The sequence below is a fragment of the Carcharodon carcharias genome, chromosome 12, assembly GCF_017639515.1.
Source record: "Carcharodon carcharias isolate sCarCar2 chromosome 12, sCarCar2.pri, whole genome shotgun sequence".
Taxonomy (NCBI): Eukaryota; Metazoa; Chordata; class Chondrichthyes; order Lamniformes; family Lamnidae; genus Carcharodon; species Carcharodon carcharias.
The window spans coordinates 25,123,688-25,146,522 of NC_054478.1; the positions used below are offsets into that span (position 1 = coordinate 25,123,688).

The following is a 22,835-nucleotide window of genomic DNA, read 5'->3' on the forward strand; positions in this document are numbered from 1 at the left end:
ATCCAGTTCAGTTTCCAGTCAATGATAAACCCCAGGAAGTTGATAGTGATAGGGGATTCAGCGATGGTAATGCCTTAGATGTCAAGGGGAGCTGAGTAGATTCTCACTTGCTGGAGATGATTTTTCTCTGGCACTTTTGTGGCATGAATGTTACTTGCCCAAGCTTGAATGTTGCCCAGGTCTTGCTGTATATGGACATGAACTGCTTCAGTATCTGAGGAGTTGCAAATGGTATTAAATACTATGCAATTATCAGCAAACATCCTCACTTCTAACCTTATGATGGAGGGAAAGTCATTGATGAAGCAGCTGAAGATGGCTGGGCCTAGAGAATGCTGCCACCCTAACTTATTCAATTTTGATTCTATGTTTAATTGTTCGATGCTGACACAATAATTTTGATACAACCAAGAGTTAATACGTCAAAATATTTAAGCAATTGTTTACAAAGGACAGTAGAGAGTTATACTACTCTTTGCTCTAAAGATAAAAATTGTGACACCAACCTCAATTCCTTTTGCTTCATTTATGTTTGACTTTGCCTTTTTCTCCAGCCTTCTGCAAGAAGACCCTTTCAACACCAATCTCTCTCAATACGCCAATAAACCTAGCTTTTGTTACAACATATGCCAGGTCAGAATTCCTCAGTCTTTTGGGTATGGTTCCTTAGTCTTCCTCTTATTGCCAATTTGACTACAGTTTATATTATTGCAAGAACTGAAGAGAGCATCTTCAAGTTGAGGGCTAAGCATGATCAGAAGCCTACTTGAGATGGAGCAATTGCTATCAGTGTTGGCGTGTTTTGATAACAATAAGCAAAACAGAGACACCAATAGATTATGCTCATAAACCAGCCTGATGCATTAAGATGATCCCTGTGCTACTAAACGTAGCATAAATGCCAGTCTTTCCAAAGAACAACACTGTACACAAATCAAGCTTGAAAATTTGGCAAATATATAGACTGTGCAACACTTTGAAGCTTATGATTAACCATTTTTACTTTCCATAGATCACAAGCTTTTACTCCCAGTATATCTTCACCATAGTTCAGTACTATGACAGGATTGCTAGCCATCATCCCACTAAATCCATTAAGGTTCCTGACTGCATGTGATGACACCTTTAAACAGATGTTGCCACAAATCATTGTTTGGAGAGAGTGAAGGAGCTCATTGATTTTATAGTTCAATATTCCACAATCAAGGCATTACTCTAGAGCATATAGCCTGAAAGCTCCAAAGAAACTACAGGCAGCCATGGTGTGTGTGTTATGATGAAGTGCACATTCACTCCTGATGTTTGTTCCAAAATTAACGGGATTGGATGGAACACTGGTTTTATAACTCACCCAATTTTGTTCGCAATTGAAGTCCAACAGTAATATCGGCGGGGTGTAAAACTGATGTTCCACACAATCCCAGCAATATATTAACCAATATTTTGGATTAAGGCAGTCCTGCAGAAAAAAAGAGACCAATCTCTGATAAATGTTTTTTTGTCCATCTAAACCTATCAATAAACGTGCACATGAATGCTGAGCTGCCTTTAGTTAACTGCAATGGTACAAGTTGAAACTGGATTAATATCACAGTGATAGCTGGTTCACTATCACTGGCAATTTTACCAGTCTATCTGCCAAGCAGTAATCACCTCAGCAGATCTAGAAGATGGAGTGCTATTTCTTACCTTCATTGCCCATCAAAACTAAAACTTTTTTTCAGAACCAAAGTCTGGTTCCCAGACATGGACAATAATAAGAATAAGCTATTTAAGGTGAGTTGAGAATGACTGCACTTGACATTAAGGCCGCATTTGACTCAGTGTGGCATCAAGGAGTCCTAGCAAAATTGGAGTCAGTGGGAATCAGGGGGAAACTCTTCGCTGGTTGGAGTCATACCTAGCACAAAGGAACGTGGTTGTGGTTGTTGGAGGTCAATCATCTCAGTTCCAGGACATCACTGCAGGAGTTCCTCAGGGTAGTGTCCTCGGCCCAACCATCTTCAGTTGCTTCATCAATGACCTTCCTTCCATCATAAGGTCAGAAGTGGGGATGTTCGCTGATGATTGCCCAATGTTCAGCACCATTCATGACTCCTCAGATACTGAAGCAGTCCATGTCCAAATGCAGCAAAACATGGACAACATCAAGGGTTGGGTTGACAAGTGGCAAGTAATATTCATGCCAAGCAAGTGCCAGGAAATGACCATCTCCAATAAGAGAGAATCTAACCATTGCCCCTTGACCTTCAATGGCATTATCATATTGAATCCCCACTATCAACATCCTGCGGGTTGCCATTGACCAGAAACTCAACTGGACTAGCCATATAAATACTGTGGCTACAAGGGCAGGTCAGAGGCTAGGAATCCTGTGGCAAGTAACTAACTTCCTGACTCCCTAAAGCCTGTCTACTATCTACAAGGCATACGTCAGGAGTGTGATGGAATACTCTCCACTTGCCTGGATGAGTGCTTGACTGACATTTCATCCATCACCTTCAACATTCACTCCTTCCACCACCAGCACACAATGGCAGCAGTATCTACCAGCTACAAGGTGCACTGCAGCAACCTAATAAGGCCCCATTGACAGCATCATTTAAATCGAAGGCCTCTACCACCTTGAAGGAAAAGAGTAGCAGATGCATGGGAGCACCACCACTTGCAAGTTCCCCATCTATGTTACACAACACCCTGATCTGGAACTGTATAGGTGAGGCAATGGCGTAGTAGTTTTGTCACTGGACTAGTAATCCAGAGACCCAGAGTAATGCTCTGGAGAGCTAGGTTCAAATCCTGCCACAGCAGATGGCGGAATGTGAATTCAATAAAATCTGGAACCATGAAACCATTGTTGATTGTTGTAAAAAACCATCTGGTTCACTAAAGTCCTTTAGGGAAGGAAATCTGTGGCCCTTATCTAGTCTGGCCCACATGTGACTCCACACCCCACAGCAATGTGGCTAACCCTGAACAAGGGCAGTTCGGGTTGGGCAATAAATTCTGGCCAAGCCAGTGATACCCAGATCCCATGAAGGAATAAAAAATTGTTACCATTTCTTCATTGTCACTGGGTCAAAATCCTGGATCTCCCTTCCTAACAGCACTGTCGGTGGACCTACATGGGCTGCAGTCGTTCACAAAGGCAGCTCACCACCATCATATTTTACCACCATCAATTAGGGATGGGCAATAAAAACTGTTCTAGCCAGCGACACTCACATCCCGTGAAAAAGAATAAAAACGAGTCCCATCTTATTTCATCCCTTTAATTTCTATCCAGCTCTTTAAAGGAAATTTGTTCATAGACTAATTATTCCCATTAGTTGCCTATTTTAACCAGGAGTCAGTATGGTTGACTAGGGACTTTTACTTGATTTCCCTCGCCTCTTTGCTTCATCACATTAAGTGACTTTCCCTTTTCACTTCTGAGAAGTGTCCGAAGCTAAAATTTTTGCTGAGCTCAGCAGCGTTCAAGCGTCTCCTTTTGCCCATCACCATATTATTACAACCAGTGCAAAGCTTCAGTTAGGGCATACTGATGATGTGATTTTCTTTGGAACATCAATTACGCACTCGTTTATCTGACACTGGAAAGGTCTCATGAATAAATTTTAAATTCCACAGAATGAAGTAGCCTTCAGGCTCATAGAAAATGTAATTTTTAACACAGCGCTAGTTTCAAAAACACAGGACCAAGAGAAAAAAAAAACAGCCAGAGATGAAGAAGACTTAGCTCTCAACAGAGGTAATGGCGAGGAAAACACATGGTAAGGTCTACGTGAGTTTTTGTATTAGTGATTGGTAGGAGCATAACTAATTCAAGATTTATGTTAAAGTTTCAGTGTGAATAATCTTTACTCTAAGCCACTTAACTATTTTAGGCAGCTATTGCTCACTAAGGTGAGGATAGTAAATCAAGGAAAAATGATGTGAACCCTGAGAACAAGGAACTGAATGCTCTGGAGCTCCTCATGTCTCTTAGTCTTCCCTTCTTCCTGCAATCTAAAACCAAGCTCATCATTGCCTAGATTTTTCCGTGTCTCATAATATTTTCAACATTGTCTGGCACCCAAATCTTCACCTACATTCCTCAGTTTGCAGAGATACTGAACCCTCTGCAATCTCATTCAGTCCTACAACCATCTGAAAACTCTATGTTCCACCAACTACAGCTTCTAGTGGGATCCGTCCCGAATCCTTCAACCCACCAATGGCGGCCATGCCTTCAGCTGTCTATACCCTCAGGAATTATCTCCCCAAAACCTTTCTGCCTCTCCAACTCCCCCTCCTCCTTTATAAGCTCTTGGTCGCTCGCCCTAATGTCTCCTTCTTTGGTTTGCCATCAATAATTGTCTGATTACACTCCTGTGAAACACTTTGGGATGGCTAGGCTTGTATCTGCTGGAGTTTAGAAGAGTAAGAGGTGACTTGATTGAAACATATAAGATCCTGAGGGGTATTGGCAAGGTGGATGTGCAAAGGATGTTTCCTTTTGTCGGAGAATCAAGAACTAGGAGGTCACTGTTTAAAAATAAGTCGTCGACATTTAAGACAGAAGAGGAGAGTTTTTTTCTCTGAGGGTTGTAAGTCTTTGGAACTCTATTCTTCAAAAGGCGGTGGGGGTAGAATCTCTGAATATTTTTAAGGCTGAGGTAGGTAGATTATTGATAGGCAAGGTGGTTAAAGGTTATCGGGGGGTAGGCAGGAATGTGGAGTTAAAATCAGATCAGTCAGGATCTTATTGAATGGTGGACCATAAGACCATAAGACATGGGAGCAGAAATTAGGCCATTCGGCCCATCGAGTCTGCTCCGCCATTCAATCATGGCTGATAGGTTTCTCAACCCCATTCTCCCACTTATCCCCGTAACCTTTGATCCCCTTACCAATCAAGAACCTATCTATCTCGATCTTAAATACACTCAATGACCTGGCCTCCACAACATTCTGTGGCAATGAATTCCATAGATTCACCACTCTCTGGCTAAAGAAGTTTCTCCTCATCTCTGTAGAAGAACAGGCTCGAAGGGCCGAGTGGTCAACTCTTGTTCCTAATTTGTACGTTCGTATGTTTTTAACATGTTAAAGTGGATGTATAAATACAAATTGCAGTTGCTGAATGATATCTCACCCCAAGTCAGCTCTACATGTCCTAATAGTGAGTCACCCACAAAAAGAAATATTTTTGATTTATATCTTATACATGTACACTTACATATTGCATTGGTCACAGAACACTTTGGCTCAGTATTCAGTGCATTTTTGTGTCAATGGCAGCTCTCAGTATTGATGCTGAGTGCACTGCTTGTCTTTCTAACATGACCCTTGATTTAAAGAAACTAGCTTTATTTATTCCAAGTAATGCCATCACTGCAAGGCCCTCGTTTCTAAATCAAATTCTCAGTTTGTCTTCTAGTATCTGGACAAACATACCATGAATGTCCCTTCCTTTATACCAGTTTGATTGCAAACCAATTCTTCATTTTTAAAAATTCTTTGATGGGATGTGGGCATTGCTGGCTAGGCCAGCATTTATGACCCATTCCTAATAGCCCTTGAGAAGGTGGTGGTGAGCTGCCTTCTTGATCCACTGCAGTCCATGTGGTGTTAGGAAGGAAGTGCCAGGATTTTGACCCAGTGACAGTGAAGGAACGGTGATATATTTCCTAGTCAGGATGGTGAGTGGCTTGGAGGGGAACTTCCAGGTGGTGGTGTTCCCATGTGTCTGCTGCTCTTGTCCTTCTAGATATTGGCAGTCGTGGATTTGGAAGGTGATGCCTAAAGACCCTTGGTGAGTTTCCTGAAGTGCATCTTGCAGATTGTACACACTGCTGCCATTGTGCATTGGTGGTGGAGGGAATGAATGTTTGTGGAAGGAGTGCCAATCAAGGCTGCTTTGTCCTGGATGGTGTCGAGCTTCTTGAATGTTGTGGGAGTTGCACTCATCCAGGCAAGTGGAGAGTGTTCCTTCACACTCCTGACTTGTGCCTTGTAGATGATGGACAGGCTTTGGGAGGCAGGAGGTGAGTTGCTCTCTGCAGAATTCTCAGCCTCTGACCTGCTCTTGTAGCCAAAGAGAGAATATAAGATAAGCAATGGGAAAAACAGATTAGAAAGAGAACTGAAAAATGGATGTGGGGAGCCAAGGCAGAACAAAATAATTCTTGTGAATAGAACACTTTCCATGTGGATAAGATTCCACACGAGGATCTTATGGAAGCATATAAGAAACTAATTAATTGGTTTTGGAAAGAGGAATTCATTGACTGTTGGAAAAGAGAGTGTTAATTTAACCCTATTTTTCTCGATGCGTGGAATGATAGGTACTGAGGGCTGAATTTTCATTTTAGGGATGGGTAACAGGAGTCAGGACTGTTTCTGGGTCCCTAGCCTGGCACAGTGAGGAAACGTCGTTCTTTGAGATTTTGACTGGGCCCTACCTTAATTGACAGGTTCCCGGTCCAATTAAAAGTGGCAAGTGTGTTGTTGAAGCTGGAGAGCCAATCAAAGGCCTTCCAAGTTCAGATGCCTAGCCGGCTGCTGTAAAGGGTAACTGAGAGTATTCAAATAAAAGCCAGAAAAAGCAGCTGGACCACCGCTGTGGGGTGAGGGTAAGGGTGGGGCAGGGGATTGCTTCTGCAGGAGGGCAATGGCTGCAACCTTACCCAGGCAGGCAGGGAGGGCCTATAAGCCTTCCTGCAGTGGTGGCGCCCTGCCCTGCCACTGAGTGCCCCCCTCAGGCAGTCAAACTTCCTCCCATCATGTTAGGAGACTGAATGCTGACTGCAAAGTCCTAGCCGGCCTCCTTTGATTGCTCTTAACATGGCTCTTAATGAGCCTAATTGCTTGACTGTTTTGTGGGCATGGGCAGCCTTGACAAGCCCCAACCCCACCTCCCCTAAAATGACTGGCACCCAGTAACATTGTTGGGAACCTGGCAAGCTTGCTGGCGCTGGTATTTTTGGGCCCAATTCATCTCCATTCCCAACTTCAGTGCGGCCTGAAAATTCTGCCCTGAGTTGCTATGCGCCTTTGTACTTATGAGGTGGGTGCTTCACCTTGGTTGTTTTCAAGGGACCATTTGATATTGCTATGGGGAAGCCTTTTTTCCAGGTGGTTAAGTTAAGATAGGCCAAATTGAATGGCCTGTGCATTTTCATCTTGTCACCAAGGATAGCTTCACCACGCAATATTACGGAACAAGATTGATTTATTTTTAATGTGAATTATACTCTTGAATATAGAAATCCATTTGCACCGATTTTAAATTAATAAAGAATGAGATCTTTGTGGTTTAATAATTTAGTAGGTGAAGAAGCAATGGCCGACCATCTAGAGTTAATAATTACAATGCAGCTTTCAGAGTCACATGCAAAGGATATGTTTGGTTTATAGAGATTGTGTTGTACGACACTAATATTTACCACAGTATATGAAATCAGAAATTTCTGGGTTCATGTAGATATTTCATTTTAAAACTAGCAAGCACCATCTTCCAGCAGTGACTTCTCCCTTCGATCCCCCGCTGCCCATCGTTTCGCCCCCTCCATCCCTGTAATTTTTTCCGCTCTACTGAAAGCCACAGCTGCTGGTGCCTCTACTACCTTTGCCCCAAATGGCCCTTCAACTCATTCATAAAGCTGCAGTTCCCTGTTCTCACCCAGATTCCCATCACCTCCATCCTCTTGGCGCTTATTACAAGGGGAATGGAATATAAAAGTAGGAAATTTTTGCTACAGTTGTGAGACTACATCTGGAGTACAGTGTACAGTTTTGGCCTCCTTACTTAAGAAAGAATATAAATGCATTAGAAGCAGTTCAGAGAAGATTCACTCAACTGAGCCCTGGGATGAAGGAACATTTTCCTTATGAGGAAATGTTGTGCAGGTTGGTCCTGTACCCATTGGAGTTCAGAAGAATGAGAGGTGATTTTATTGAAACCTTTAAGATCCTGAAGGGGCTTGTGCACAAAGAGAGTGGGAGAGACTAGAACTAGGGGGAACTGTTAAAAAATAAGGGGTCTCCCATTTAAGACAGAGATGAGGGGAAATTGTTTTCTCACAGAGGGTCGTTAGTTTGTGGAATACTCTTCGCCAGAGAGCAGTGGAGGCTGGGTCAATGAATATTTTTAAGGCTGGGTTAGATAGATTCTTGGTTGACCAGGGAGTCAAAGGGTATGGGGGTAGGCAGGGAAGTAGAGTTAAGACCACAGGCAGATCAGTCATGATCATACGGAATAATGGAGCAGGCTCGGGGGCTGAATGACCTACTCCTGCTCCTAATCCCTACATTTGTATGATGTTGCTACCCAGAAGGGGAATAAGACTATGCAAGTGAACTAGTATTTAATTACTGGTAGCTGCCTTGCCTTTGTAATTCAGATACAACTGCTAGAAGCTATGGTAAAAAGTCAATAGTCATCTTGTTGAAATAAAGTGAACAAGTAAGTGCAATCGAAACAATTCTGTTCCAGGAATTTACATTTCAGATTCTTAATTTGGCCTCAACCTCTTTCTTCCTCAGGTATGCTAAGTATTGGTGATGGTATATATCAGGAAGCATTCCTTCACAGAGATAGGGTCAACAGTTAGGAGGTGTACCTGAGATCAGGAACATGGGCTAAATTTTCATCTGGGTGCCAAGATGCATTTTAGCGTGCGAATGGCTACACTTTGAATTTCTTTTGAGAAAGTTGTGGTATAAGGGTCTGGCACATACAGGGTCAATGTGGGGCTGAGTACAGTACCGCCAACACAATGATGTAAGAAGACACATGACCCATACCTAGGACCAGTGTAGTGTTGAGCAGAGATGTGTTAAGACCTAGGCATGGAGATAGTACCTTATCTGTACCCTTTACTGTATATAGTTACAAGTTGTAAATAAAGACTTGCTGCTAACATACAGAAAACTAGGAAGACTTCTTTAATAGAAACATTCTGTAACCAACACCATCTCAACATGGTGGCAGCTCAGGATGCAAAGCTCTCAACCTCACAGATATGCTGAAAGACTAAGAAAAGGAAAAGCCTCAACAGAAATTCTGACCTGAAAGAAGTTCCCAACTGAAGGAGAAGATGCTCTGAAAATTCTCCAGAAAAGGTTGCAGAGAAAAGAGCCTGGAAGCTGGAGGCAGAGATTTTACTGCAGCAGAAAGACTTCATAGAATTTCCCTTGGAAGTCCAGTTTCAGCAGGCAGAGTCCAGAGCCTACAAGGGTGAGCTAAATCTTTTTAGGTTCCAGGCTGCTGCCAGTCCTGAGAACCCTTTTCACTAATGCAGAATCAGAGGCGCTGTTTGAATGAAACTCATTGTTAAACCCAATCCCCGACTTTGAGTCTCAACACATGGCAACAGTGAATTGCTGAATGAAATATGTTGGCAGACAGCTGACCCATGCAACTATTGTTAAAGATCTTTCTTCCAGAAGTGTGCCACCGCCATTTTGTGGAGCCCACCAAAACCGGCAAGCCTGGGATATCCTTTGTTCTGCAGTGAAGAGCAATGCCATCTTGGAACTGCGTAAGTTCTTAAAGCTGTACCCGCACGTGAAACATCTTTGATATGGATCGCCATTCCACCTTCTAACTCCACTTGGCCTCACTCAAGGCCCAGACCAGTCACAAAATTGGGGTCTTTGGAAGAAAAGACTTTTACGAAACAGCATCACTTCCTGGTTTAAATAAAAATTCAGAAGAAGAACAAGGAAACATGCTTCTTTACTCAATAGGGCCAATTACGGATGATATCATTTCAAGAAAGGATATTTTAATGAGTCACCTGTCAAATTTGATGAAGTTCTAAAAAACTTTGACATTTATTTCAACTTGCGATCTAACAAAATATTGGAAAGAGCCAAATTCAATTGGAGAGTCCAACTGCCTGGCGAAGCTGTCAATTCTTTCATAAATGATCGCTACACGATGGCAGAGGGGTGTGAAAATGGAAGTTTAAAGTCTAAGCTCATCTGAGACAAAACAGTCGTGTCTCTTGCAGATGATTCACTCACTGACCTCCTACACGCAAAAGATGATCTAACCCTGGACAAGGCAATCCAGATAGTTGGACTGCCTGAGCTACACAAGCAATGCAGGACAATCCTAAAGGGAGAGAATACAACATGGTCACAAAGGTGCAGGGGCAATCCAAGTCAAGAAAAGCAATTCCTGAACCACCTGTTACAGTGACATTGTCAGTGCTGCGATGCGAAGCACCCTCACAGGAGAGATCAGTGTCCTGCGAGAACAGCCCAATGTTTCCACTACTACAGATAGGGGCACTTTGGCAAACTGTGCAAGTTAAAACCCCATCACCACACAGATAGCCCAAAGATAATCCACCAGTCCAAAAACCCAGAAGGCCCACAGCCATGTTGAGTGAGGTCACGGATTGTGGTTCTTCATTTTGGAAAGCTGACATCCTTGTAAATGGTCATCCAACAAATTTTAAATTAGATTCAGGTGCCAGTGTGACAGTCCTGTCAGACAAGGAACCATGGCTCAAAGACCTCTGGCTTTGAACAACGGACACTCCATTTTCAGGGGCAGGGAGAGTCCAACTCCCAGTCATCAGCATGATCCTGGAACCACTGGTGGCGAACAGATTCTTGAGCTGATGTACGTCACCCGTAACCAGCCATTCTCTCTCCTGAGCAGGGGTGCCTGGATCTGTTCCGGGCTGCAGAGGATGTCAAGACTACCACAGTCATTAGCCAGCCACAACAGCATGCTCCTGAGTACTCCAACACTAAAGACTATTCAGACACGGCTTTCACCTTCGATCTCTCCTCTCTTTGCAGGGCAGGTTTGTCCATTATTATTCCGGATCCCGGAAAGTCCCCGAAGGTCAAACCAACCTACCGCCCATGTGTCCAGTCAAAGTGGTTCCAGAGAATGATCAGCGGTCTGAGAAGCCCCTACCCCCAACTATGATGATGGCACAGCTGGTCAACATAGCAGCCACCATGCCCACATTGCAACTTCCAGCCGGAATGCCACCTTCACAAAGGATGCTGGAATCTGATAGCAGTCTCCCAGTGCCAACAACAAAACACAGAGGTGAGCATACCACTGAACCTTCTTCACATCACAGGTAGACTCTTCCTCAGCCTCAGAGGGCTTTGAGATGGCCCACATGGAGAAAGAAGAAGGAATGATCACCACTTTCGTCCACCCGCCAAGAAACGATTGAGAGTAACGGCAACCAGGGATCAATGCAACAGCCAAACTGAGCAAGCAGTGGAAGAAAAGAATGAAAGTATACCCAAATGCCGGGCCAACTTCCAAGCCAACAGCAAGAGCCAGAACCAACAGAGCCTACACTCCCCCGACAGAATGGCAAATGAGATGTGGAAGGGTATTACCTCCAGACTGCCTGAACCTCTAACTTCAAGGACTTGAAGGGGGGAGATGGGGTTGTGAGAATGTTGTAATAATGTTAATACAATAATAGAAATAATGTTAGAATAGCATTAAGACAGTAACAACAAGGTAAATGCATAAGACTAATAACAATGTAAGACATGAAGTAACCTGTGTAACTCCATAACCATGGAATAAAGACTTGAGGGAGGTGTAGTAAAAGGGTCTGGCACATAAGGGGTTAATGTGAGACTGAATTCGGTACTGCCCACACAATGATGTAGGAAGAGACATGATCCATAGCTAGGGCCAGTGTGGTGTTGAGCGGAGACGTGTTAAGACCTTGATATGGAGATAGGTCCTTGCCTGTGCCCTTTAATATCCCAGGTTTTACTTGTCCACACTGTGGAATACGTTAAAACTCACTGAGGAATGCTGTGAACACTTGTTCTTTTAAGCTGTATACATTGCTCTCTTACATTGCGTGATTATCCGGTTAGGGCCAGTAACTTCTTGTTTAAAGTCGACAAAGTTTGAAATCCCAGTTACCCATTAGGAGAATAAAGCCACAAGATTCCATGGTTTTAAACAACTAAATAAATTTTACTAAAGTCAGAAAAGTAAAACAATGTACAATATCTAGCTCATACTCTAACATTCAGAATTAACATGAGCTAAATATGAATTAACAGGCAAACTGTGGTTGAACACACCACACTATTATTAAATGGCAGATGCAATCAAAATAGATCCCATGGATTTCTCAGCAACCCACACAAATGTAAAACTCTGTCAGTAAAATCTCTCTCCATCAAGAGGGATTTCAACTCTTAACATGAAATTTTGAATTCCCTCAAAAGCCATTCCAATTTGGACTGCTTCAACAACTGCTCACCTCCCAGTGGTTCATTCTCTTCTCTTGAAACTGCATTGTATGGGATTGACAAAGCAGCACTCCCACCTTCAATTACTGGCACACTTCTAACTAACACCGCTAATATCATTAAGCTGCCACTGCCCCTGAGTTTCTCTGAATTCCAGTCTCCAAGCTGCACTGAGCTATAAATGGCTCCCAGAGCTTCTTCTGAGACCTAACCCTCGCTAGCATGGAACCAGCAACCTTCTGCCACCTTCTCGGTTCCCCAGGACTTCTCCTAACTGCCTGAACAACTTCTCTGTGAGCTACAAAACACACAAGATCCAAACTGCAACTAACTTCTCCCAGCAAGCACACAGGTAAGTTAAAACCAGAGAACTTTCTTAAGTTCCATCCATCTCCATGATGACATAACCTTTCAGGATTCACTAAATGTTTTAAAACTAATTTAGCTCTAACTCCCAAACCAAACCACCTCTCTGGATTGCACTTCTTTGCAAACAACGTAAACACCATGGGCGGAATTTTCCGGTCCCACCCATCGCTGGGATCATCCAGTCCCGCCGAAAGTCAATGGACTTTTGGCCGGGCCACCAAATCGCCCATGGCAGGGCTGTAAAATCTCAACCCACATCTCCAGTTCTCCAAATAAGTGAGCCTCCCTGCTGTATTAGAATCTTACCTTTCTAGCTGTCAACTGCTTAAGTCAACACAGCCCAACCCTTTTAAGTGTAATAGTCTTCAAACTGCTTTAGTTGCATTTATCCTATTTTCTACAGTTAAACTTTAATCTTCCCAGAATTAAACATTACCTCTAAAGTATTGGCATGAACCATGAATTAGATACTTGTCACAATGGACACAATGGAACTGACAATAGTTTTAGGCTGAGCAAAACCAATTAGGGTCTGTCAACGTTTATGATTTCAGTATCAAGTGGTACAGCCACTGTGGGATTCAACAGACATTTATCTTCCAGGAGAACTAAATATTTTAATAACAAAGGACATCTACAGATACCCAATTAAAGAACAATTGATTTTTACTAAGCTGATTGTCTCAAATGTAAGCTGTCTATGTCTTAAGGTGTTAGCTTTTCATGGATTCTACGTCAATCCTGAGAAAATAAATATGGTTTGGTAGCAATCAAGGAAGTTCAGTACAAAATTTGTGATTATAGGAGAGCAGCGACCCTTCGCGTTTTAGAGAATTATACAATATGCAAATATGGGTTGTGTCCTTAAGTATCAGGCAAATCCTGTTTTGTTTATTTCACTCACAAGCATGGATTGCAATGATGTGAACCGTCTCAATGAATCAATGGCCCCTTGTTACAAAACTACAACCTTACGTGTGAGGCGAGTTAAAGACGGGTGTCTTAATTTGTAGCTTTATTCAGAACATGCAAAGCACCATTCAACAAATCCATTTGAGGCTTTCACTTGGGTGAATCATTGAAAAATCACCTAATTCATGCCAGGTATTCTGACGGCATAGTGAGCCCCACTTCCCAGTTTGATTCCAGTTATGATACCAGCTCGGTATTCCCCTGAGTTGGTCCGTTTCCCAACTGCCAACGACAAAGCAGCACTTTGCCCACCAGATCCAGGCTGGAAGGATTCTGCATTACAAACTTGACATAAGCGCTTTGCTAATTGTCACTCAGTTGCGCTCTGATTGGATGGTCACGGGGAAGGTTGAATATTTGCTTGAAGCAGGCGCAATAGCAAAAAAAAAACACCGAACATTGATTCTTAGTCAGAATCATTACAGTAAGGGACAAGAAAATATTGAAGTACCTGTCTCTCCCCACTGAAGCAAAATGGATTTAAGTTGTATTTCTGACGAAGCTTTCAAAGAAAGGATGGCTGAAACCACAGAGCAGATGCCTTATTAAAGAGAATGAAAATTTTTTGATGAAGCGCAAATTGCCCCAATGAATAAAACGTCAACCGATTTGAAATAGGAAGTTTGATTATTTTGGGCATGATTGTTCATGCACCCTCTTCAGAGTGTTTGATGGGGATTTCCATGAAAATGAGCATCTGAAACTCAGAAAAGGTTTCACTTCGGAGCTGTGCGGTATTTTTGTGAGAATGCAAATGAATTACTATTCATTGCCAGGAGAACAGATTGAGTAAGTAGTTAAAATCTGTTGCAAAATATAATTGGCTGCCAGCAAGTTCTGCTTTTAATTACAAAAGCATGAATTTTTAGTGATATTTAGAGGCTAACTTATTGAGAGAAATGTTAATGCTGGAGTGCCTCAAAGGTGGGCCAATCCACAACCATGCCAAGAATTAGCAATTATGGGGAGTGGGTGATTTGGAGAATTTGAACATTGTCCTTTTATCTCTGAGATCTAGATTTTGAAACCAGACAGATGGAATGAGTCTCTTGACTTTGGCGAGTGCAAAGGTTTTCAAGTTCAGGTTGTGCCAATTAAGTCTCCTGTGGATGTAAAGCCTCCTGACTAAATTGGCATGAAGCAATGCAAGAATCTAAGTAAGGGAGGTGCTTGGCATTAAATCAGCAATCTAATTCAGAGAGAATGCAAGATTGACATGCAAAGTATCTTCCTACCTTGCAGCAGGAAAGCATCTAAGTAAGGTGGAAGAGCAAAGAGATCAAGGGTTTCACGTTCGCAAATCATTAAAAGTAACAACGCAAGTTAACGAGATTGTAAAAATATATAGGGAAAGAGATTGGCAATACAGGTAAGATATGTAAACTTAATATAGAACCTTGGTCAGACTTGGAGAACTGTGCACAGCTCTGGACTCCAGATTACAAAAAGGATGTAGAGTCACTGAAGAAAGAAATTCCAAGGCTGAGACTATGGCCTAGAAGTTCCGACCTCCAGATGGTCGCACCTGAGAGCCAAGAGGCACCACCCCCACCCACAACTACCCCTCTGACACCCCCAACTAGCCCCTCCACCTTCGCCCAACCACCCGACTTGCACCCTGGCACCCCCAACCCACCCTACCCCCTCAAGCACCTGCCACCTTACTCCTAAACCACTTAACTGCCACTCCACCCTCTCACCCACCCATCTGCAACCCTGCCTTCTCACCCACCCACCTACCTTCCACCCTACCCTCTCACCCACCTACCTGCCACCCTGACCCCCACCCACCCACCTTCCACTCTATACATTCACCCACTTATCTTACACACTTACCTTCTATCTGTAACTTCTCAAAGTGGCTTTGGGACCTTTAAACATAAAAAGCTTCTCTTTAGCTCTGAAGAAGAGTCATACAGACTCGAAACGTTAACCCTGTTTCTCTTTCCACAGATGCTGCCAGACCTGCTGAGTTTTTACAGCATTTTCTGTTTTTATTTCAGATTTCCAGCATCTGCAGTATTTTGCTTTCAGCTACACCATGATATTGAGTATTGCTGATAAAGGAACATTATTTTTCAAAGCTTTTCATCTTGCACGCATCAGGACATTTCACAAGAAAATGCCAATATCAGGGGAAACAACAAATTTAAATTATATGAGAAGAGAGTGCTGATTAGATGGCAAGTAGACTCTGAGTGGTAGAAGCGTTGCCATGGAGAATGCACTGGTTGATGGTGAATGAGAGATAACTGCCAAGCATTGTTTGAAATTTAAACTAGGAAGCTTGGCTCTGATTGGTCAACATATTGCCCTGGGAAATGAACCAGCAAATGGCTGTCACTTATTTTGTTTAGCTGAAACAGGCACAATATGCCTATGGAACGTAGGGAGTGTGCCAGTAACAGTTGGTGGCCCTCTGCACAGTCAGATGGGATGGTGCCCTTCTGATCGAGCACCACGTGATTATAGAGGAACCCCCACCCCAACAACCCCGCCCCCCCCTCCCCACCGGCATGAAGGGCCACCCACAATGAATCACACCCCTCCTGCCTTAGCACGTATCCCTCCACAAACCGCACCCCCCCCCCACCCCCGACCTTGTCCTCCTTGCTGGGGTCTGCCTGACTGGTGAACACGACCTACTTAACTCTGTTCTGGGGCTCCTACATGGCGCTGGTCCTGGCCAACTGCAATACCAGCATTGACCACTGCTCCCAGTGGTGCTGTTGGGACTGAAGAACGGTCAGCTCTCCGATTGGCCAGCAGCTCTTGGAGGGTGGGATCTTCATCTTATAAGGGACAGAAGATGCCAGTTGGTTAATTGAGTAAGGATGGGCAATAAATGCTGGTCTACCTAGCGATGCCCACATCCCCTGAATGAATGAATAAAAAACAAAATGCCCGATAAGAATAGAATTACATCAGGGCTCCACAAAACAGTCCAAAGGCAGGTTTGCTGCTGGCTTTGTGGCCTGTCCACCCTTACCACCACCACCATTACAATTAGCCCTAAGGCTGCATCCCACCCAGACTGGGTAACTTTTATTCTTAGAGGGCTGCCAACCTTTTAATTCCTCCTCCTTCAGGTAACCACCCCTAAGGGGACATTGGTGACCATGGACTTCCATTGGATTGGTCCATGGTTATGCTTGGAAAAGCAAAGTACTGCCATATGGCTGACCAGGAAATACTCCCACTCTTACCACCTGACAACAGTCAGATTAGAAGGATATGCAGGCTGATAATCAACCTGTTTGACTACATTACAAAAACATCTTCCATAGCCATCAAGTCCTGAAGTGGGTCTTGAACCTGAAGCTTCTAGCCAAGAGGTAGGGATGCAACCACTGCACCACAAGACGTCACCTTTTAGTTACCTCCCTTTGATCTATTATTAGAGAATTAGAAGAGGAAAGATATTAAATGGCACAGGGATAAAGCAGAGTAGCCTGGCTGTGAAGAGGGAAGGAAATGGAACCCTCCGTCCAACAGGGACCTTAGCCACATACGCATTAGGAGCAGGAGTAGGCCACTTAACTCCATTATCCCACCAACCCCTGATAACCTTTCATCCACTTGCTTATCAAGAATCTATCAAGCTCTGCTTTAAAACTATTCAAAGACTCTGCTTCCACCAGCTTTTGAGGAAGAGCATTCAAAACACTCACTGCCCTCAGGGAAAAAAATTCTCTTCATCTCTGTCCTAAATGGGTGAGCCTTTATTTTTAAACAGTGACCCCTAGTTCTAGATTCCCCTACAAGGGGAAACATCCTTTCCACATCCACCATGTCAGGGTCTTATATGTTTCAAACAAGTCACCTCTTACTCTTCTAAACTCCAGTGGATACAAGCCTAGCATGTCCACCCTTTCCTCATAAGACAATCCTCCCATTCCAGGTATTAGTCTAGTAAGCCTTCTTTGAACTGTTTCCAACACATTTACACTCTTCCTTAAATAGGGAGACCAATACTGTATACAGTACTCCAGTTGTGGTTTCACCAATGCCCTATATAACTGAAGCATAACCTCTTTACTTTTGTATTCAATTCTCCTCACAATAAACAATAACATTCTATTAGTTTTCCTGATTACTTGTTGTACTTGCATGTTAGTCTTTGTGATTCATGCACCAGGACACCTAGACCCCTCTAAATCTCAGAGTTCTGCAACCTCTCACCATTTAGATAATATGCTTCTTTTTTATTCTTCCTGCAAAAATGAACAATTTTACATTTTCCCACATTATACTCCATTTGTCAAACCTTTGACCACTCACTTTACCTAGCCAAATCCCTTTGTAGCCTCTTTGTGTCCTCTTCACAACTTACTTTCCTACCTATCTTTGTGTCATCAGCAATTTTAGCAACAATACCTTTGTTCCATTCATCTAATCATTTATATAAACTGTAGAAAGCTGAGGCCCCAGCTTGTTACCCTTGGCATACCATTCTTTACACACATTTATGCTTGCACTCTGTTTCCCGTTAGCAAGCCAATATTCTACCCATGCCAATATGTTTCCTCCTACACCGTGAACTTTTATTTTCTGCAATAACTTTTGATTTGGCACCTTAACTGCCTTCTGGAAATATAAGTACAATACATCCACCAGTTGCCCAGTATCCTCTGCACATGTTACATCTTCAAAGAACTCCAATAAACTGGCTAAATATGATTTCTCTCTCACAAAACCAAGTTGACTCTGCCTGATTATCCTGAATGTATCTCAGTGCCCTACTATAATGTCTTTAATAATAGCTTCTAACATTTTCCCTCTGACAGATGTTAAGCTACCTGGCCTGTAGTTTCCTGCTTTCTGTCGCCCTCCCTTTTTAAATAAAGGAGTTACATTGGCTATTTTTCAATCTAATCGAACCTTTCCCGAATCTAGAGAATTTTGGAAAATTAAAACCAACGCATCAACTATCTCACTAGCCACTCCTTTTAAGACCCTAGGATGAAGTCCATCAGGATCCAGGGATTTGTCAGCCCACAGCTCCAACAATGTGCTCAGTACCACTTCCCTGGTGATGTAATTTTCTTGAGTTCCTCCCACCCTCCCATGTCCTGATTTACAGCTATTCCTGGGAAGTTACTTGTATTCACTATAGTGAAGGCTGATGCAAAATACCTGTTCAATTCATCTGAAATTTATTTATTTTCCATTATTAATTCCCCAGACTTGCTTTCTGTAGGATCAATGCTCACTTTGTTAACTCCTTTCTTTTTAAAAGTTCTTTAGAAACTTTCACTGTCCATTTATATATTTCTAGCTAGCTTTCTCTTGTACTCTAATTTTCTATCCTTATTAATCTTTTAGTCATTCGCTGCTGGTTTTTTTATATTCTGTCCAACCTTCCGACCTGTCACACATCCTTGTGCAATTATATGCTTTTTCTATAAGTTTAATACTATGTTTGACTTTATTGCTTAACCACGGATAGTGGGTCCTCCCTTGGAATTTTTCTTTCCCGTTTAATATATCTATTATGTGCATTCTGAAATATCTCTTCAAATTGCCTGCCACTGCATCTCCATTGATCTATCAGTTAACCTAATTTGCCAGCTGACTTTAGCTAGCTCTGCTTTCATGCCATTGTAATTGACCTTATTTAGATTGCTAGTCTTGGACCCATTCTTCTCTCCCTCAAACTGCATGTAAAATTCAATCATATTCTGATCACTACCTAGCGGTGCCTTCACTATGAGGTCATTAATTAATCCTATCTCATTGCACATTACCAGGTCTAGTATAGCCTGCTCTCTGGTTGGCTGCAGAAAGTGCTGTTCTAAGAAATTATCCCCAAACCATTCTATGAACTCTTCATCTACGCTACCTTTTCCCATCTGATTTTTCAAGTCTATATGTAGATTTAAATCTCCCATGATTATCACGGTACCTTTCTGACAACCTCCCATTCTTTCTTCCTTTATACACTGTCCTACTATATGGGTACTGTTACAGGGCATGTACAACATTCCCACAAGTGACTTCTTGCCTTTATCATATCTCATTGCTACCCAAACCACTTCTACATCACCTCCAACACCTCATCCCCCTCCCACGGCACCTTCCCATGCCATCGCAGAAGGTACAACACCTGCGCCTTTACCTGCTTTGAGGAACACCTTCAGTCTGTCTGCAAACATGACCCAGACCTCCCTGTCGCTTACCTTTTCAACAATCCACCCTGCTCTCATGCCCACATGTCCGTCCTTGGCCTGCTGCAATATCTCAGTGAAGCCCAACGCAAACTGGAGGAACAGCACCTCATCTTCTGATTAGACACTTTACAGCCTTCCGGATTTAACATCAAGTTCAACAACTTCAGACCAAGCACTCTCTCCTTCATCCTTGCCCCTTTTTTATCCCCTTTTTCAATATTAATTTGATTTTTTTATTTTTTATCCTATTATTGTTATTTTTTTATTTATTTTCATTTTTATTCATTGTTTTATCCCCACCTTTTACACTATTTTCAATCTTTTTCCCCACCACCCCACCCCCACAGGGACCATCTGTCCCTTGTTCATGTAATTATTTTCAGAGTGCTTACCCTTGTCCTGTTATCATCACATTCTGCTTTCTGACCTTAATGCCACCATCAGCACCTCCTTCAGCCCTTACCACTACCATTAACACCTCCTTTGTCCTTTTGTTTATGGTATCTTTGGTAAACTCTACTTTGCCCCCACCTATCGCTGGCCTTCTATCTAGCTTCACTTGTTCCATCCCCCTTAAACAGTATTAAATTTCATCACATTTTTACTTCTCTTTAGCTCTGAAGAAGAGTCATATGGAACTCGATGCGTTAACTCTGTTTTCTCTCCACAGATGCTGTTATTCCTGCTGAGCTTTTCTAGCATTTTCTGGTTTTGTTTCAGATTTCCAGCATCTGCAGCATTTTTCTTTTATCGCTTCTAACCTCCTGGATTCCTGAACTTAGGTCATCCCTCTCTATTGTGCTAATACCATCATTAATTAACAAAGCCACCCCTCCACCTTTTCCTAGCTTCCTGTCCTTCCTAAATGTTATCTATATTCAATATTCAAGTCCCAATCTATGTCATCCTGCAGCCATGTCACTGTAATGGTTACCAGGTTGTACTTATTTATCTCTTTTTGTGCTATTAGTTCATCTGTTTTGTCTTGAATGCTACATGCAGATACAGAGCCTTTAGATTTGTGCTGCACATGTTGCAGCTGTGACACATCAACTGCCATCCTTAATGTGTTTTAATTAACTAATTATTTTATTCAATTAATTTTTTCAAATCTTATGTAACTTATGAACCTTACCACCAGTTTGTATACTATTTTAAACCTTAGGTATTGAATAGACCTTAACCACTCACCAGGTACTACTCCTGTAGTAGAGCAAGAACGGATTCCTACAGGTTGAAGAGGTTAGAAAAACCATGGGAGCACCTCCTTCCCCTCTTCACCTAACTCCGTTACTCACCCAACTCCAGCATTTTTGTTCCGTTGGAGCATGGAACGACGTGGGATAACTGACTGATACCCCAGTTGCAGTACCACCAACTTCAGGTGGTGACAGAAAGTTTTCGCATTGACTGCTGGGGTAGTTCTGGGAGGGAAAGAACCTGGTAGTGGTCCGCTTTCTACCGACATTACATTGTCAAAATAGACCTCAATTCCTTAAGAGGACTTCATAACAATTGTGCCTATAATTCTTGTGGCAGTTCTGCCCTCTTCTATGCTGGCTCCCCTACTTTCTGTCACTACAATGTTCATTCCTAGGTTCATTGCCAGAAGATGTGGTTTTGACTATGTTGGCCAGCATATGCAGGCCCACTCTGTGCACCAAAGATACTTTTGCGAACCTGCAGTTCATTTTCAATGAGCTACAATGGATTGGGATCAAGCTAGGGTTAGGATGGCAAGCAGAATAATCACAGCCTCATCCCACCTTCTACAGCCAACCCAGCTCAGAGAGAAATCCAGCCCAGCAGCTCCAATGTGGAGCCAGATGTGGGCTGAATGGCCTCCTTCTATACTGAAATGCCTATAATACTCTGAGAGCTTTCATGTATGCTGCTCTGTTTTTAACTGATGCTTGATGTGAATTGGTGTCACCAAGAATTTAGGATTAATCTCCATGACATTGCAGCTAGCAACACCAGAAGAAAAATCATAGGGGCATTAAATAAATTCTGTGCTTTTTATTTTCCTTGATCACTTTCATTTATCAGTAGTTAGAGATAGGGGAAGAATGTGTTTTTGACTGACGTATCAAGAATCATCCAGTTGGGAATTGGAGGCTTTGTTCGAATTCCAGTTGGCGCAGGAAGGCGGTGCAGGGCTAGGATTCGGCAATGGCAGGAGTGTGGAGGCAAGGTGGCTGGTGTAGGGAGATCAGCGATGGAACCTCCAGGAATAAGAGTTGGCAACTCCAGTAATAGTGCAGAAACTGAAGTGTCTTTTTTCTTTCTCAGGACTGTTATCACTCACCTTCATGAACATAAAAATGCCTCCATGATGTTAAAAAAAAAGAAGCTTGTTAATGAAAAAGCCCAGTAGTCCTGCAGTTTTATTCTTGGTAATATTTCAAAGTTCCTTTCAGGTGGGACACCATTCACCTGGTGGATTGGGAGGACCAATGAGAAGCAGACTTACTGGGGAGGTTCATCACCAGGCGTTCAGAAATGTGTCTGTGGATTGGAGGGGAGCTGCTTGGATACCAAGTATCACTGTAACTGCGACGCTGACAGAGATGAATGGTACTGTGACATTTATGTTTGAAATAATAAACCTGTCGTGTTCACCAGCTGTGATTTTATTGTGCAAAATGTAATTTACCTGAACCATCTCGATACTTGCATGACTCGCCACTATCTTATAACTGTTCTCAGCTTCAGCTGTCTGTGTTTGTGATGTGCTTAAACATAATTAAGTCTGTTTAAAAATTATCCTGGGAAGTTAGGTGAAGTGTGAGTGTAGCAATGAATTTATAACTGCTTGCTACCTGTTACCATAACAACAGGTCTTACTGCACTAAAGTCAAATGTTGCTGGATGAAATGCAATTTGCTTTCTGATAATTCTGTTCTAATTGATCAAGGAAAACAAGAATAGCTTGATTCATTAAAGTTGAAAGAATTGCACATCAGCAGTTTAACAACTCCACCTTGGTTATAAAGTAAGAGCAGGAAGTTGTGTGTGCCGGTTTTGAGGCCAATTCGGGCATACAGTGTGCGTGAACGTGAGCGGGAGGAGTAC

General features: G+C 42.7%; 1 protein-coding gene across 1 annotated transcript in view; it reads left to right on the top strand.

The window, feature by feature from the left end:
* LOC121285105 (contactin-associated protein-like 5) overlaps nt 1-22,835 on the top strand; it is an 834,028-nt gene that overhangs the window by 451,357 nt on the left and 359,836 nt on the right. Inside the window, exon 14 of the mRNA XM_041201256.1 lies at nt 22,181-22,337. Within this exon, the coding sequence (XP_041057190.1) occupies nt 22,181-22,337 (157 nt within the window). The remainder of the gene's footprint in view (nt 1-22,180; nt 22,338-22,835) is intronic.